The following is a 16,425-nucleotide window of genomic DNA, read 5'->3' as shown; positions in this document are numbered from 1 at the left end:
TTCTTAAATATAGATGTATTTTTTTCATCTCATCTCCGGACACACTCCAATCACACCCCTCCTGCCCTCCCCTCCCAACTGCAGAACCAAGCAGTGCAGACACAGCACAGCACACGTGAGGGGTCCTCTCTTTCACCAAAGCTGGAGGCAGGGCACAGTCTGGGGATGGAAGAGCTTCAAGGTAAATGTGGGGGTTCTGGAACCCAGTGACCTCAGTTCCGGATCATGAGAAAGGGACCAGTATGCAGCAGACTGGGAAGGTTCCAGATCTAGAAGGCAGGACCTAGAACCCAGTGGTTTCACAGTGGGATGAGCAGTTGGGAATAAGCCAGGTTGGGGGCGGGGGACAGCCAGCCAGCTCAGTCCTCTGCAGGCACATTCCCTGGAGGGAGATTTTAGATTTAGAAAGGAGGAGTAGGATCTGGTCCAGAAAAGGCCAGAAAGGTAGGAAGGCATCTGGACCAAGACTGTGTGCCCTCCGGAAAGATTGAGCAGCCAAGGGGTTTTGCCATCTCTGGCTGGGCCAAAGTGTAGAGGAAGACAGGAGGCAGATGGAGGGATCCTCTAGGCAGCGCCAGACAGGCCAGGGAGGTCTAGAACACAAGCCCATCCCAGAGCCCAAGTTCTGGAGTTGAGATGGAGGACCATCTTCTCTCGGTTACCTTCAAACTCTGAAAGCGCCCTGGCTCTGGACTTGATTCCTCCATGAGCAGGGACACCACGTGGTTTCCAGCACTTGCTGGAGGGCGGCTGCTCTGTAAGCTGTAGAATTTGCAAGCCACATGGGGGCTCTTGGAGCCCCAGACCCGAAAGCACCATGCCAGGTTTCCTAAAACCTCTGGCACCACGGCAGAGTAACGGCAGATTCCTGGCCTCCGGGAAGCAGTCCAGGCCCCGGGGACTCCAGGGCGCGGCTTATGCATTCTGGAACCAGAGAAAGGCACGGCTTTGTGGACTCTGGAGTGCAGGAACTCGGAAAGTGGAGCTGGAGGGGCTGGAGTGTTTGGCGGACTGGGTGAGGGGCCTGTGGGACCACGCCCAGTGCGGATCTGGAGCGGGGGTTTAGGAGCAGCGCCCTTCTGCATCCTCTCTCTGGAGCAGGGAGGCAGGACAGGCGGGGAGTGTGGTGGGGGGGACTTAGTTGCGCTCCTCGCCCAGGGAGCTGGTGGGGCTGAGGGGCTCGCTGGGGGTGCTGAGCGAGCTGGAGGTGACCGTGTCCACAGAGTTACGCTTGCTCCCGCTGGTGGAGGAGGTGCAGGAGGCGCGGCGCGGCCACTCTGGTGCACGGATGTTGCGCCGGTCCTTGGCGGCCTCCTCGTCCTCATCGTAGCGCTCGCCGTCTTCCTCCAGCGGCCCGTTCCGGGGATCCTCCTCGTCCTCGCTTTGGTGCGGGCTGGAGTGTCGTGACAGCGAGGGCGACGGTGGCACCGAGGCTGGGCGTGGGTAGCGGTACCCCTGGGTCTGCACACGGGGATTTGGGTACAAACCAGAGTGAGCTGAGGACCTCAGTCCCACCCAGGCTTCCAGCCACCTCGAGGCCTTCCCACTCCGGGAGGGACCCCCATCCCACCCAAGCCCACCCCTTTAGCTCCTGGCTAAGCAGAAATCCAGGGTCCACTCACCGCATCCGCCTCGTTGGGCTCGTAGGTGAAGTGCTCTGGAAAGGCCTTGGACAGCGCCATGTGTCGTGCGGACATGTAGTACTAGGGGAAAGGAGGGGAGGGGGCAGAGGACGTGAGACCCAGGCCCCACCCCCAGGCAGATGATGGGGGTGGTGAGTCCTGGCCACACCCTTTATGCAGATGAGCACACTGTGGCACCGTTGAGCCTGCCCCTATGCAAATGATCCATCTGGCGCCACCCCTTATGTAGATAAGCAGAGCTGTGAATAGACAGTTTCTGAGCCACAGTCCTCGAACAGGGGCCGAATTCTCAAGTCAGGCACCTCTTTGGCCACGGCCTTATGCAAATGAGAATTCCTGATCAATGTTCTTCCTTTTTTTTTTTTCTTTAAAAGGGTTTTGCCGTTACCCAGGATGGAGTGTAGTGGGGTTGATTAAAGCTCAACCTCCGAAGCTCAAGCGACCCTACCATCTCAGCCTCCCCCGGTAGCTGAGACCACAGTCACGCACCACCACGCTCGGCTGATTTTTTAAAATTTTTAGTAGAAATCACTGTGTGGCCCAAGTTGGTCTCTTAACTCCTGAGTTCAAACGATCCTCCCTGCTGGGATTACAGGCATGAGCCACCACCTCGATCAGCCTGGTTCATTGCTTAAAGAGACAGCAACTGTCACAAGTGGGACGAGAACCTTCACCCTGCACCAAAGACCCAGAGCCAGGAGCGGCTGATTTGCCACTAGACAGTAAGAAGGGGGGTCCTACCCGGCCTAGGTATTTCCAGTCCAGAAGGTCGGAGAGGCGCTCTGTGCGGTTCCGCTGGATGATACGCTGCCGCCGGCTCTGCTGACAGAAGCTGTAGAGGAAGGAGGTGAGCTGCGAGCAGGAATCATCTAGGCTGCGGAACCGCCGGTCCAGAATGTAGATGCCTGTGGAGGCCAGGTTCAGAAAACGTCCTGGGGAAATCTTCATTGTCTCCAGGACTCTGTGGCACCAGGACGCCTCCCCTCCCAGGGGCCCGAGAGCCCACCCCATTTCCTGGTGCCCCCGGGTCCCAAGGGTGCATGCTCCTCCTTCCCAGGATCCAAGGGTCTCAATCCCCTGTTCTCAAGCCCCCTTCTGGAATCCTCAGGGGCCTGGGTGCTGACCGTAGGCTGAGGGGTCTGCGATGTGTTCCTCCATGAAGCAGCCAAAGCCGGAGAGATTGGTGGAGATACTGGGGATGCCCATAACCGTGCACTCAGCTGCGGGAAGCCGCGAGAGAGACCCACTTAGCTTCCCCCACCTCCTACCGTCTTAATCGCAATAGAAGCCTCCACAGCGCCCTCTACTGGCTCCTGCACCAAGTGCCAGGCGCTCTGCGGAGCGTCGCGGAGCCCCCACAACCAAGCTGTGCCTTTCCCTATTTCTCAGCGGGGCCGCTAAGAGGCTCGAAAAGATAATTACCCGCTCCAAGAACTCGGGATGTGGGAAAGTCTATAGTTGGGAGATAAGGATGCTAATTTATTGGGCGTCCCAATGTCCATTTGACTTAACTCTCACAACCTGTGGAAATGGGCCAAGGTCCATCATTTTACTTAATTGTCACAACATGTAAGATACTTTCTGTGCCAGTATTTTGTACAGATTTGGTCTATTTTGATGGGGGATCAGATAAGACCTCTCATTATTAGTGTCCCTGTGTACAGAGCATCTACTATGTTTTAATACCTTTAACAACCTTGAGAAATAGTTCAAGGGATGTATTATAATTTCTTGACGGATTTTTATGCTTTTTTTTTTTTGAGACAGGGTTTCACTCTGTCACCCAAGTTGTAGGGCAGTGGTACAATCTCGGCTCACTGCAACCTCTGCCTCCTGGGTTCAAGCAATTCTCATGCCTCAGCTGCCTGAGAGTACCTCAGACTACAGGCGCACGCCACCATGCCCTGCTAATTATTGTACTTTTAGTAGATACAGAGTTTCACCATGTTGGGCAGGCTGGTCTCGAACTCCCTACTTCAGGTGATCCACTCATCTTGGCTTCCCAAAGTGGTGGGATACAGGTGTGAGCCACCCCACCCAGCCCAATGCTTTTTTTTTTGAGACAAGGTCTCACTTTGTCACCCAAGCTGGAGAAGAGTGGCTTGCTCATAGCTCACTGCAGCCTGGACCTCCTAGGTTCAAGCAATCCTCCCACCTCAGCCACCTGAGCAGCTGGGACTACAAGCACACAACACTACGCCTGGCTGATTTTAAAAAATAAAAATAAAAATAAACCGTTTGTAGAGACAGAGTCTCACCATGTTATCCAAGCTGGTCTTGAACTCCTGGGCTCAAGCTATACTCGCATCTCAGCCTTCCAAGGTGCTAGGATTATAGATGTGAGCCACTGCTTCTGACCTGTAATTCTTTTTTTTTTTTTTTTTTTTTTGAGACAGGGTCTGATTCTCTCACCCAGGCTAGAGTGCAGTGGCACGATCTCAGCTCACTGCAACCTCCACCTCTCAGGTTCAAGTGATTCTCCCACCTCAATCTCCCAAGGAGCTGGGATTACAGGTATGCGCCACCACGCTTGGCTAATTTTTTTTGTATTTTTAGTAGAGATGGGGTTTCACCATGTTGACCAGGATGGTCTCGATCTCTTGACCTCGTGATCCACCCGCCTCGGCCTCCCAAAGTGCTGGGATTACAGGGCGTGAGCCACCGCGCCCGGCCTGACCTATAATTTTTATATAAATGTTCCTAAAAACCTCTGTAAACTGCAAAAGTAGGCACTAAATACAATAGGTCTGTCGGGCATAGTGGAGCGCACCTGTAATGGCAGAGACTCAGGCTGAGGCAGGAGCATCACCCGAGCCTAGGAGTTCCAGGTCAGCCTGGGCAACATAGTAATACCCCCATCTCAAAAAACAAACAAATAAACAGTAAAAAGCATTAAATAGACATGTATGGTACGGTTTCTGTATCCCCACCCAAATTTCATCTCCAAATGTAAGCCCCACGTGTCAAGGGAGGAAAATCACTGGATTATGGGGGTGGGTCCTCCCTGCTGTTCTCACGATAGTGAGTGAAATCTCGCGAGATCTCATGGTTTTGTAAATGGTGGTTTTTCTTGCACCTTCACACACTTCTCTCGACCGCCACCATGAGAAGGAGGTCCTTGCTTCCGCTTCTGCCATGACTGTGAGTTCCCTGAGACCTCCCCAGCCATGTGGAACTGTGAGTCAATTAAACCTCTTTCCGTTGGACAGATGCGGCGGCTCTCGCCTGTAAACCCAGCACTTTGGGAAGCCGAGGCGGGTGGGTCACTAAGTCAGGCATTTGAGACCAGCCTGACCAACACAGTGAAACCCCATCTCTATTAAAAATACAAAAACTTAGCCAGGTGTGGTGGCAGGGGCCTGTAATCCTAGCTACTCAGGTGGCTGAGGCAGGAGAATTACTTGAACTGAGGAGGTGGAGGTTGGAGTGAGCCGAGATCGCGCCACTGCACTCCAGCCTGGGCAACAGAGCGAGACTCTGTCTCAAAAACAAACAAACAAAAAAACCTTTTTCTGTTATAAATTACCCAGACTCGGATTTTTTTTAATAGCAATGTCAAAATAGACTATCTATCGATCAATCTATCTATAAAACAAGGCTGGCCGGGCTTGGTGACTCACGCCTGTAATCCCAGCACTTTGGGAGGCCAAGGCAGGTGGATTGCCTGAGGTCAGGAGTTCGAGACCAGCCTGGCAAACATGAGGAAACCCCGTCTCTACTAAAAATACAAAATTTAGCCTGGTGTGGTGGCCGGTGCCTATAATCCCAGCTACTTGGGAGGCCGAGGCAGGAGAATCGCTTGAACCCAGGATGCAGAGGTGAGATCATGGCATTGCACTCCAGCCTGGGGGACAAGAGCGAGACTTGGTCTCCAAAAGAAAAAAAAAGTATGGGAAAAAGAGAATTGGGGCTGACCACATGATTCCTAATTATCACACAAGCACAGTTTGCAAGACTTGTTAAATTACTAAAATAAACTAGGAAATAGCACTTAATCTAGCTTTAGAAACATTGGCTAACGTGAACAAACAGGAAGGTGGAGTTGACGGGCACCGCGCATGGCTTGGGAGGAGACTTGGCCACTCTCAGCTGTGTGTGAGGATTGTGCATTTGGTTGCTGCTATTTGGGGATCCAAATACCCAGGCCCTGGAGAAATCAGTGTGAACTGTGACATCCATTTGACACTAACTCGTCCTCAAAACTCAGCCTTTGGCCAGGCGCAGTGGCTCACGCCTGTAATCCCAGCACTTTGGGAGGCCGAGGCAGGTGGATCACGAGGTCAGGAGTTCGAGACCAGCCTGGCCAATGTGGTGAAACCCCGTCTCTACCAAAAATACAAAAGTTAGCCAGGCGTGGTGGCGGGTGCCAGTAGTCCCAGCTACTAGGGAGACTGAGGCAGGAGAATCGCTTGAACCCGGGAGGTGAAAGTTGCAGTGAGCCGCATGCCATTGCACTCCAGCCCGAGCAGCAGAGTGAGATGCAGTCTCAAAAACAAACAAACAAACAAACAAACAAAAACAGCTCAGCCTTCTAGTTTCTCAGTACATGAGCTACCATGTCACACAAGCCGTGCTGCAGCAGAACGATTATCACCATCGTTCTTGTTTTGCAAAGCAGGAAACAGATTCAGAGAAGCCCAGTGCCATGCCCCAGGACATGTGAGATCTCACTAACCCCATGACCACGCCGTCCCCTACCCACTACACTCACCCGGCGTGTAGCCCCAAGGTTCATAGTAGGAGGGGAAGACCCCAAGGTGACAGCCACGGACAAACTCCTCATAGTCCACAGGGAGCAGGGGGCTTGTGGAGGAGAGGAACTCCGGGTGGAAAATCACCTGATAGTGAAAAAGAAGGGCTCAGCCCAAGCACTTTATTTAGCTAAGCCCTGAGATCCCAAGGTGTCCCAGAGAGGGTAAGAAGCTTGTCTAACATCACACAGCATGTGTTTGGCAGGACCCATGTTCAAACCCAAGTCTGTTTGCCTCAGAAGCCAGGGTTCTTCCTAAACATAGCAATGCATCTGATAAAACATATGGGGGAATGGAGTGTGTGAGGCCAAGGACCCAACCCCTTCCCTCTGCTGTGCCCAACCCAGCCCTGGCCAATGCCTTCACCTTCACCCTGTCGGCACTGCTGTTGAAGAGGCCAATTCGGCGGATGGTGGTCAGGATGGGGTCTGAGGAGTCGTCCAGCATATTGTGGGTGCACACAGGGGGGAAGGACTGCCGCTGTAGGAGCCACAAGAAGGGTAGGGGGTCATGGAAGTTACAGGGGCTCCCTACTTCCCCATGAGCCATGCTGAGACCCTGGGGGAGCCCAGGAGACCACAAGTGCCCAGGCTGTGCAGCCATAAACCCAAGTGATTACCAGGTGCTGTGGATCCCCACTAGGCTCTAGTAAAACCCGTAAAGGTGTTCTCTCTTTCTTCTTTTTCTTTCTTTTCCTTCTCTTTCTTTTTTTCTTGAGACAGAATCTCTCTCTGTTGCCCAGGCTAGAGTGCAATGGCACGATCTCAGCTCACTGCAACCTCTGCCTCCTGGGTTCAAGCAATTCTCCTGCCTCAGCCTCCTGGGTAGGTGAGATTACGGGAGCATGCCACCATCCCTGGCTAATTTTTTGTATTTTTAGTAGAGACGGGATTTCACCATGCTGACCAGGCTGGTCTCAAACTCCTAACCTCATGATCTGCCCACCTCAGCCTCCCAAAGTGTTGAGATTACAGGCAAAAGCCACTGCTCCCGGCTCTCTCTCTTTTTTCTTTCTTTCTTTCTTTCTTTCTTTCTTTTTTTTTAGGGATGGGGTTTCACCATGTTGGTCAGGCTGGTTTCTAACGCCTGATCTCAAGTGATCCACCTGCCTTGGCCTCCCAAAGTGCTGGGATTACAGGCATAAGCCACCGCACTCAGCCTCATTAAAAAAAAATTTTTTTTTATATAAAGATGGGATTTCAATATTTGATGTTCGAGGCTGGTCTCGAATCCTTGGGCTCAAGCAATGCACCCATCTCGACCTCCCAAAGTGCTGGGATTACAGACGTGAGCCACCACACCTGGCCTGTAAAGGTTTCCTTTCCCTTAAGCGCCATGAGCTTAAAAGAACTACAATTCCCAGCTGTCTTTGAGGCAAAGCCAGTGTTAACACCCCCCTTACTTCCAAGGACTTTGAGGAGCTGTAGTTATCTCGTTCTGTACTCTTGACTCTATCATTAAAGAAACCAAAGGGAAGTGTAACTATCCCCAGCCAATGGGGGTGGAGACTGTGCCAATATGGCGGCAAGTTTTGGAGACTGCTGGGAATTGTAGTTTCCTTATGAAAATCCACAAACCCTAACAGAGGCTCAAAGAAATCACAATTTCCAAGAGTCACTGGAGCAAGACAGAGCTAGTGTGATAGAAAGCCCTGGGGACTACTGGGGTGTATAGTTCTTTGCAACTGTTCCATCATACCTCATTAAAGGTTTTACTTACCGTCACTCTATTTAGTCTAGGGGCCCGAGAAACTACAACTCCCAGCAGCCCCGTGGCAGAAACATTCATAATAAGGCGGGGTGTCTTAGGTACTATTGGAAATTATAGATGAGCCAAAAGCAGTTCACGTTTTGTTTGTACAGCTTAGTGGTCTAGGTTTCCATTTCCCAGGAAATGGCTCAGCAATGTAGATCACAAGTACTTTAGTCCCTTGGACCCCAGAGAATTAAAGAACTGTAACTCCCAGAAGCCTCTGGACAAGGGAAGAGTCACTACCCCAGAAGGTCAGCAGGGCCTGCTGGGAGTTGTAGTTCTCGTTTTATAAATGCCAATTCTCTCTGAAGTTAGGAATCTAAAGCAGCTACAATTCCCAGCGGTGTCTGGGGACCAACACACAGGCTTTGGAGTAAGAAACTGCAGCTCTTGAGAGTTCGCAATGTTTTCTGGAGAAAGCTGGGTGTTTTTGCTCACCTCCTGACTCTGTCCCAAAACCAGTACCAGCAATTTTAGGGGCTGAGGTGGAGCTGTGTGCAGCAAGGTCGAAAGAAAGCTGGGAGTTGCAATTCTTTTTTTTTTTTTTAGATGGAGTCTTGCTCTGTCACCCGGGCTGGAGTTCAATGGCGCGATCTCGGCTCACTGTAACCTCCGCCCCCCAAGTTCGAGTGATTCTCCTGCCTCAGCCTCCTGAGTAGCTGGGATTACCGGCGCGCGCTACCGCCCTCGGCTAATTTTTGTATTGTTAGTAGAGATGGGGTTTCACTATGTTGGCCAGGATGGTCTCCATCTCTTTTCCTTATGATCTGCCTGCCTTGACCTACCAAAGTGCTAGGATTACAGGCATGAGCCACCTCACCCAGCAAGGTGTATATTCTCGCTCGGCAAGGGTGTAATTCTTTTACAGCTGTCTTTTCTTTCTTTTTCCTCTTTCGTGTGTGTGTGTGTGTGTGTGGGGGGTGTGTTTATGTGTCAATCTCGCTCTGTCGCCCAGGCTGGAGTGCAGTGGCATAATCATAGCTCCCTACAGCCTTCCAGCCAACTTTCTACACTTCCTTTCAAATTTCCCTTTGGGCTGGGAACAGTGACTCACACCTGTAATCCCAGCATTTTGGGAGGCTAAGGCAGGCAGATCACTTGAGGTCAGGAGTTTGAGATCAGCCTCGCCAACACGGCGAAACCCCGTCTCTACTAAAAATACAAAAATTAGCTGGGGGTGGTGGGAGGCTCCTGTAATCCCAGCTACCTGGGAAGCTGAGGCAGGAGAATCTCCTGAACCCAGGAGGCAGAGGTTGCAGTCAGCTGAGATCATGCTACTGCACTCCCGCCTGGGTGACAGAGCGAGACTCTGTTGAAAGAAAGAAGGAAAGAAGAAAGGAAAGGGAAAGGGAAGGACACTTCCCTTTGCTCATTGATTCCAGAGTCCCAGAGAAACCACAACTCCCAGCAACCCCCTTGGCAGAATAAGCCACAGAAAACTGCCCGTCCTAAGTGCCTCTGGGAATTGAAGTTCTACCAATAAGCACACACCCTTCTGTGGACCTTAGAATAGATCCCTTAATAAAGGTCTTCAGGAGAAAGCAGCACTCCCAGCAATCTTGGGGGTCTGAGGTGGTGTGGCAAGCTGCCTCTGGGGCTGCCGAGAACGACCATCTCTCTGCACAGAGGGCCCATCCATACCTGCGTGGCAAAGATAGCTCTCTTCATCATGGTGAAATCTTCCTTATCCAGCATCTTGTTCATGTCCGGAAGGCTCCCACTGCAAGGCGAGCAGGGGCATGCAAGTGAGAACCGAGTGATGAGAGGGTTAGTCAGGGCCTAGGAGGGCACAGGGCTGAGGGCGGGGCACTCACACCAGCAAGGATTCGTAAAGCTTCCTCCCGAACTTTTCCTTCACGGTGTTGGCCGTGTCCCTGGAGGAAGCAGAGCAACAGCGTCACATACACCGCAGCTGCCATCGACTGTTAGGCTTCTTTAGTTTATTTGTTTTATTTTCTTTTTATCTTTTTGAGACGGAGTCTGGCTCTGTTGCCAGGCTCGAGTGCAGTGGAACCATCCTGCTCACTGCAACCTCTGCCTCCTGGGTTCAAGTGATTCTCCTGCCTCAGCCTCCTGAATAGCTGGGACTACAGGCACCCGCCACCATGCCCAGCTAATTTTTATATTTCTTAGTAGAGACGGTGTTTCACCATGTTGGCCAGGATGGTCTTAATCTACTGACCTTGTGATCTGCCCACCTCAGCCTCCCAAAGTGCTAGGTTACAGGCATGACTCACCGCGCCTGGCCTTTTTTTCCTTTTTTTTGAGACAAAGTCTTGCTGGAGTGCAATGGCGAGATCTTGGCTCACTACAACCTCCGCCTCCCAGGTTCAAGCAATTCTGCCTCGGCTTCTGAGTAGCTGGAATTACAGGCATCCACCACCACGCCCAGCTAATTTTTTCTATCTTTAGTAGAGATGGGGTTTCATCATGTTGGCCAGGCTGGTCTCGAACTCCTGACCTTGTGATCCACCCTCCTCAGCCTCCCAAAGTGCTGGGATTACAGATGTGAGCCACCGCACCTGGCCCTATTTTATTTTATTTTTTTGAGAAAGAGTCTCACTCTGTCGCCCAGGCTGTAATGCAGTGGTGTGTTCTTGGCTCACTGCAGCCTCTGCCTCCCAGGTTCAAGCATTCTCCTGCCTCAGCCTCTCAAGTAACTGGAATTACAGGCACCCACCATCACACCCAGCTAATTTTTGTATTCTTAGTAGAGACGGGATTTCTTTCACCATGTTAGCCAGGCTGATCTCGAACTCCTGACCTCTGGTAATCCACCCACCTTGGCCTCTCAAAGTACTGAGATTACAGGTGTGAGCCACCAGGCCCAGCTACTGTTAGATTTCTAGGGTAGAAAGGAAACACGTCTGAGCAGGGAAGCCGTACCCTGGGGCCTCCCGGCTGTAGGATGGGGACCCAGGCGGCAGGCCCTGGAAGGCTGAGATCCCACGTGCCTGACATCAGCTGTGTGGTCAGGGACAGGTGGCCTTCCCTCTCTGACTTCAGTGACTCATCTTTCAGACGAGGATGAAAATAGAATCGACCTCAGAGGTATGCAATGAGGACCCAGTGATGTCATGCCAAAAAGTACACATAGCCAGCCTTCCAGAAATGTCAGCTATTATTAGGACTTGTCCTTGTCCTGCAGGTGGCAATTCTAAGCCCCATCTTATACGAAAAGAACAGAAGATTCTGAGAATGACCCTTTAGGCACACAAGTAAAGCTAGCAGTGTCACAGGACAGCCTGATCATCACTCCTCTACTTAAAATCCTCCCAGGCCAGGTACGGTGGCCCATGCCTGTAATCCCAGCACTTTGGGAGACAGAGGAGGGCAGATCACCTGAGGTCGGAAGTTCGAGACCAGCCTGATCAACATGGAGAAACCCCATCTCTACTAAAAATACAAAATTAGCTGGGCATGGTGGTGCACGCCTGTAATTCCAGCTCTGGGGAGGCTGAGGCAAGAGAATTGCTTGAACCCAAGAGGCAGAGGTTGCGGTGAGTTGAGATCGTGCCATTGCACTCCAGCCTGGACAACAAGAGTGAAACTCCAACTAAAAAAAACCAAAATCCTCTCATAGCGCTGGCCTCATTTATTCATTTATTTTTCTTCCTTTTCTTTCTTTCTTTTTTTTTTTTTTGAGACAGAGCAGAGTCTTGCTCTGTCGCCCAGGCTAGAGTGCAGTGGCATAATCTCAGCCACTTCCTGGGTACAAGCAATTCTCCTGCCTCAGCCTCCTGAATAGCTGCAATTACAAGCGCACACCACCACATCTAACTAATTTTATATTTTTAGTACAGATGGGGTTTCACCATGTTGACCGGGCTGGTCTCGAACTCCTGACCTCAGGTGATCCGCCCTCCTCAGCCTCCCAAAGTGCTGGGATTACAGGTGTGAGCCACCGTGCCCAGGCTCTTTCTTTCTTTTTCTTTTTTTGAGATGGAGTCTTGCTCTGTCGCCCATGCTGGAGTGCAGTGGTGTGATCTAGGCTCACTATAACCTCTGCCTTCCAGGTTCAAGGGATTCTCCTGCCTCAGCTTCCCAAGTAGCTGGGATTACAGATGTGTGTCACCACGCCCAGTTAATTTTTGTACTTTTAGTAGAGAAGGGGTTTCACCATGTTAGCCAGGCTGGTCTTCAACTCCTGTCCTCAGGTGATCTATCCACCTCGGCCTCCCAAAGTGCTGGGATTACAGGTGTGAGCCACCACACCCAGCTAATTGTTTGTATTTTTAGTAGAGATGGGGTTTCATCATGCTGGCCAGGCTGGTCTCGAACGCCTGACCTCGTGATCTGCTGCCTCGGCCTCCCAAAGTGCTGGGATTACAGGCGTGAGCCACCTCGCCTGGCCCCTCACCGCATCTGAAACATGCCCAGGGCCTTCGCATTTGCTGTTCTCCAGATACCCACAGGGCTTGCTCTGTCATGACCTTTCCTCCTCTCTGCCCCATAACATTTTCTCAATGTGGCCTCTCCCGACAGCCCTGTCTCATATTCCAATCCTGCTTTACTTTTGCCTGAAAATAAATTCTGTCTACATGATTTTCTAGAATGCAAGTTCTATGAGGAAAGGGATCTTATTTTTCTGGTTCATAGTTGTATTTCCTGGACCTGGAAGAGTGCCTGGTAAGTAGTAGAGGCTCAATGAGGTTGCAGTGAGCTGAGATCACGCCACTGCACTCCAGCCTGGGCGACAGAAAAAAAATCAGAGAAAAGAAAAAAACTGGGCTGGGCACAGTGGCTAATGCCTGTAATCCCAGCACTGTGGGAGGCCAAGGTGGGCAGATCACCTGAGGTCAGGAGTTTGAGACCAGCCTGGCCAACATGATGAAACCCTGTCTCTACTAAATATACAAAAAAATTACTTGGGTGTGGTGGCAAGTGCCTGTAATCCCAGCTACTCAGGAGACTGAGGCAGGAGAATCGCTTGAACCTGGGAGGTGGAGGTTGCAGTGAGCTGACATTGCACCATTGCACAGCAGCCTGGGTGACAGAGCAAGACTCCATCTCAAAAGAAAAAAAAAAAGAGGGATTACAGGCGCAGTGGCTCACATCTGTAATCCCAGCACTTTGGAAGGCCAAGGTGGGCAGATCACAAGGTAAAGAGATCAAGACCATCCTGGCCAACATGGTGAAACCCTGTCTCTACAAAAAATACAAAAATTAGCCAGGTGTGGTAGTGTGTGCCCGTATCCAGCTACTTGGGTGGCGGAGGTTGCAGTGAGCCGAGATCACACCATTGCACTCCAGCCTGGGTGACAGAGCGAGACTTCGTCTCCTCCCTGGCAAAGAAAAAAAAAAGCAAAGAAAAATAAACTGAGGTTCAGACAGGGACAGCGGTTTGCCTAAACTGAGCAAGCCAGTGAGGGTGGGTGGCGTGAGTGGAATCTCACTGGGCTGGTATCAGAGCCCTGGTCGCACTGTCACACATTTCTTGCCCGTGCCTCTTACTGCCCTCGAGCTGGAGATGTCGCAAGGAAGTGACTTTGCTGGGAATCACTGGGACAGGTTGATCATGTTACAGATGACAAAACTGAGGCCCGAGGGCTGGGCGTGGTGGCTCAAGCGTATAACCCCAGCACTCTGGGAGGCCAAGGCAGGTGGATTGCTTGAGCTCAGGAGTTCAAGGGCAGCCTGGCCAACATGGTGAAACCCTGTCTCTACTAAATCATACAAAAATTAGCCTAGTGTGGTAGTGGGTGCCTGAATTCCCAGCTACGTGGGAGGCTGAGGCAGGAGAATTGCTTGAACCTGGGAGGCGGTGGTTGAAGTGAGCCAAGATCACACCACTGCACTCCAGCCTGGTCGACAGAGAGAGACTCCATCTCAAAAAAAAAAAAAAAAAAAGACTGAGATTCTAGGAGAAACACAGGACCCAAAGCACACAGCTGTGAGTGGGCTGGGCAGGGGTCCTGAGCCGAGGTCTGCTGACCAAAGCTGCTTGCGCACGGCCTGGCCTTTGAGGGTTTCCACGTTGAAATTGTTGGTCCGCGCCGGCATGATGAAGAAGGCAACCACTGTCTGCTCGCTGCCGTTCACCTGAGCAGAAAGAAAGAAGGGGGAGGTCATGATCACGTGGGGAAGCCTGGGACCAGCCAGCCTTTCTGCCAAGACCATTGGGACCCTGCCATACCCCTTCCTGTCAAGAATTACAGGATAGGCCGGGCGTGGTGGCTCACGCCTGTAATCCAAGCACTTTGGAGGCCAAGGCGGGTGGATCACCTGAGGTCAGGAGTTCAAGACCAGCCTGACCAACATGGTGAAACCCCGTCTTTAAAAAATAATAAAAAAAAAAAAAAAAAAAAAAAGAATTACAGGACAGTCCCCACTTGGACTCTGACCTGTCTGGGTCTCTATACTCCCTTCATGGCCCCCACCACACACGGGGGTTTTCCTACTCCATCTTCCTGGCTTCCTGGGTCTCTGTTCTAGTTATTTTATTTTATTTTATTTTTTTTGAGACGAATTCTTGCTCTGTTCCCCAGGCTGGAGTGCAGTGGTGTGATCTCAGCTCACCGCAACCTCCACCTCCCAGGTTCAAGAGATTCTCCTGCCTCAGCCTCCTGAGTAGCTGGTATTATAGGCACATGCCACCACACCTGGCTAATTTTTGTATTTTCAGTAAATACGGGTTTTCACCATGTTGGTCAGGCTGGTCTCGAACTGCTGACCTCGTGATCCACCTACCTCGGCCTCCCAAAGTGCTGGGATTACAGGTGTGAGCCACTGCACCTGGCCTGGGTGTCTGTTCTTACCAGTTTTTTGTTTCTTTGTTTGTTTGTTTGTTTTGGAGACAGAGTTTCGCTCTTGTTACCCAGGCTGGAGTGCAATGGCGCGATCTCGGCTCACCGCAACCTCCACCTCCTGGGTTGAGGCAATTCTCCTGCCTCAGCCTCCTGAGTAGCTGGGATTACAGGCATACGCCACCATGCCCAGCTAATTTTTTGTATTTTTAGTAGAGACGGGGTTTCACCATGTTGACCAGGATGGCCTCGATCTCTTGACCTCGTGATCCACCTGCCTCGGCCTACCAAAGTGCTGGGATTACAGGCTTGAGCCACCACGCCTGGCCCCTGTTTGTTTGTTTTCGAGGCAGCATCTTTTTCTGTTGCCCAGGCTGGAGTGCAGTGGTGTGATCTTGGCTCACTGCAACCTCCGCCTCCCGGGCTCAAGTGATTCTCCCCGCTCACCCTCCCGAGTAGCTAGGACTACAGATGTGAGCCACCATGCCTGGCTAATTCTTACATTTTTTATAGAGATGGCATTTCACCATGTTACCCAGGCTGGTCTCTATCTCCTGGGCTCAAATGTTCTTCCCACCTTGGCCACCCAAAGCGTTGGGATTCCAGGTGTGAGCCACTGCACCCGGCTGTTCTCCCCAGTTCTATACGGCTTTTCTTGCCCTCCCTCTCCCCCTCACAGCCCAGGCCTCACTCTGAGCAGATAGTTGAGCCGGGCCAAGGCCTCCAGGAAGACGTCAGCACCCTTGTTGGAGAACTCGTAGCGGCCGGCGATAAAGAAGTACAAGGTCTTGTCCAAATTGAAGTCCAGATGCCTAAAGAACCCACAAGACAGGGTAAAGCCCAAAGGTCTCACCCGCTAGCCCTGGCCTCAAAACTACAAATCCCAGAAGGTATGGGTGGGGGCAGAGGATAGCTCAAGTAATGCAGAGGCATCATGGGGCCTCCTGGGAGTTGTAGTTTTTTGTTGTTGTTGTTGTTTTTAAGAGATGAGGTTTCACCATGTTGGTGGCCAGGCTGGTCTTGAACTTCTGACCTCAGGTGATCCGCCCACCTCAGCCTCCCAAAGTGCTGGGATTACAGGCATGAGCCACCACGCCCGGCCAGTTCTTCTCTTTAGATGGGGGTTTCCTTTAATCCTCAGCCCACTGTTCCAGCACTCAAGAACTAAGGAGGCCAAATACCCAGGTGCCCCCTCCCTCAGACCCAGGAGTCTGGGCCCCCAGCTACCGCCTCCCCCAGTCCTAGATGATTAGGCTCCCAATGCCCTCCTCTCTGAAGACCTGGGTATATGCCCCACGTACCCATAAAAATGGCCCCGCACAAACTCCTGGATTCGAGCCTTGCTCTGAGCATGGAGGTTCTGGAACTCATGCATGGCAGAAAACTTCTTCACATTCAGGCCATTGGGGGTCACAATATCTGGGATTGGGGGTGAGGGTCCCATGTTTTATTTGTTCATTCAGATCAATGTTGTGGTTGAATGAATAAATTAAGGAAACGCCCCTTGCCTTTTGCAATTTCTTTCTTTCAGTA

General features: G+C 51.6%; 1 protein-coding gene across 2 annotated transcripts in view; it reads right to left on the bottom strand.

The window, feature by feature from the left end:
• GYS1 (glycogen synthase 1) overlaps positions 1 to 16,425 on the bottom strand; it is a 28,076-nt gene continuing 11,651 nt past the window's right edge. For both annotated transcript variants that reach the window (XM_021668618.2, XM_021668619.2), the window contains 11 exons: positions 16,194 to 16,311; positions 15,584 to 15,704; positions 14,082 to 14,188; positions 9,961 to 10,020; positions 9,788 to 9,866; positions 6,761 to 6,874; positions 6,355 to 6,481; positions 2,768 to 2,863; positions 2,385 to 2,548; positions 1,623 to 1,703; positions 1 to 1,461 (listed from right to left, as the gene is read on the bottom strand). In XM_021668618.2, the coding sequence (XP_021524293.1) occupies positions 1,138 to 1,461; positions 1,623 to 1,703; positions 2,385 to 2,548; positions 2,768 to 2,863; positions 6,355 to 6,481; positions 6,761 to 6,874; positions 9,788 to 9,866; positions 9,961 to 10,020; positions 14,082 to 14,188; positions 15,584 to 15,704; positions 16,194 to 16,311 (1,391 nt within the window). In that variant the 3' untranslated portion in view covers positions 1 to 1,137. The remainder of the gene's footprint in view (positions 1,462 to 1,622; positions 1,704 to 2,384; positions 2,549 to 2,767; positions 2,864 to 6,354; positions 6,482 to 6,760; positions 6,875 to 9,787; positions 9,867 to 9,960; positions 10,021 to 14,081; positions 14,189 to 15,583; positions 15,705 to 16,193; positions 16,312 to 16,425) is intronic.

Source organism: Aotus nancymaae, unplaced genomic scaffold, assembly GCF_030222135.1.
Source record: "Aotus nancymaae isolate 86718 unplaced genomic scaffold, 86718_ANA_hifiasm-v0.15.2.pri h1tg000028l, whole genome shotgun sequence".
Lineage (NCBI taxonomy): Eukaryota > Metazoa > Chordata > Mammalia > Primates > Aotidae > Aotus > Aotus nancymaae.
This window is presented reverse-complemented; position numbering and strand designations above follow the sequence as displayed.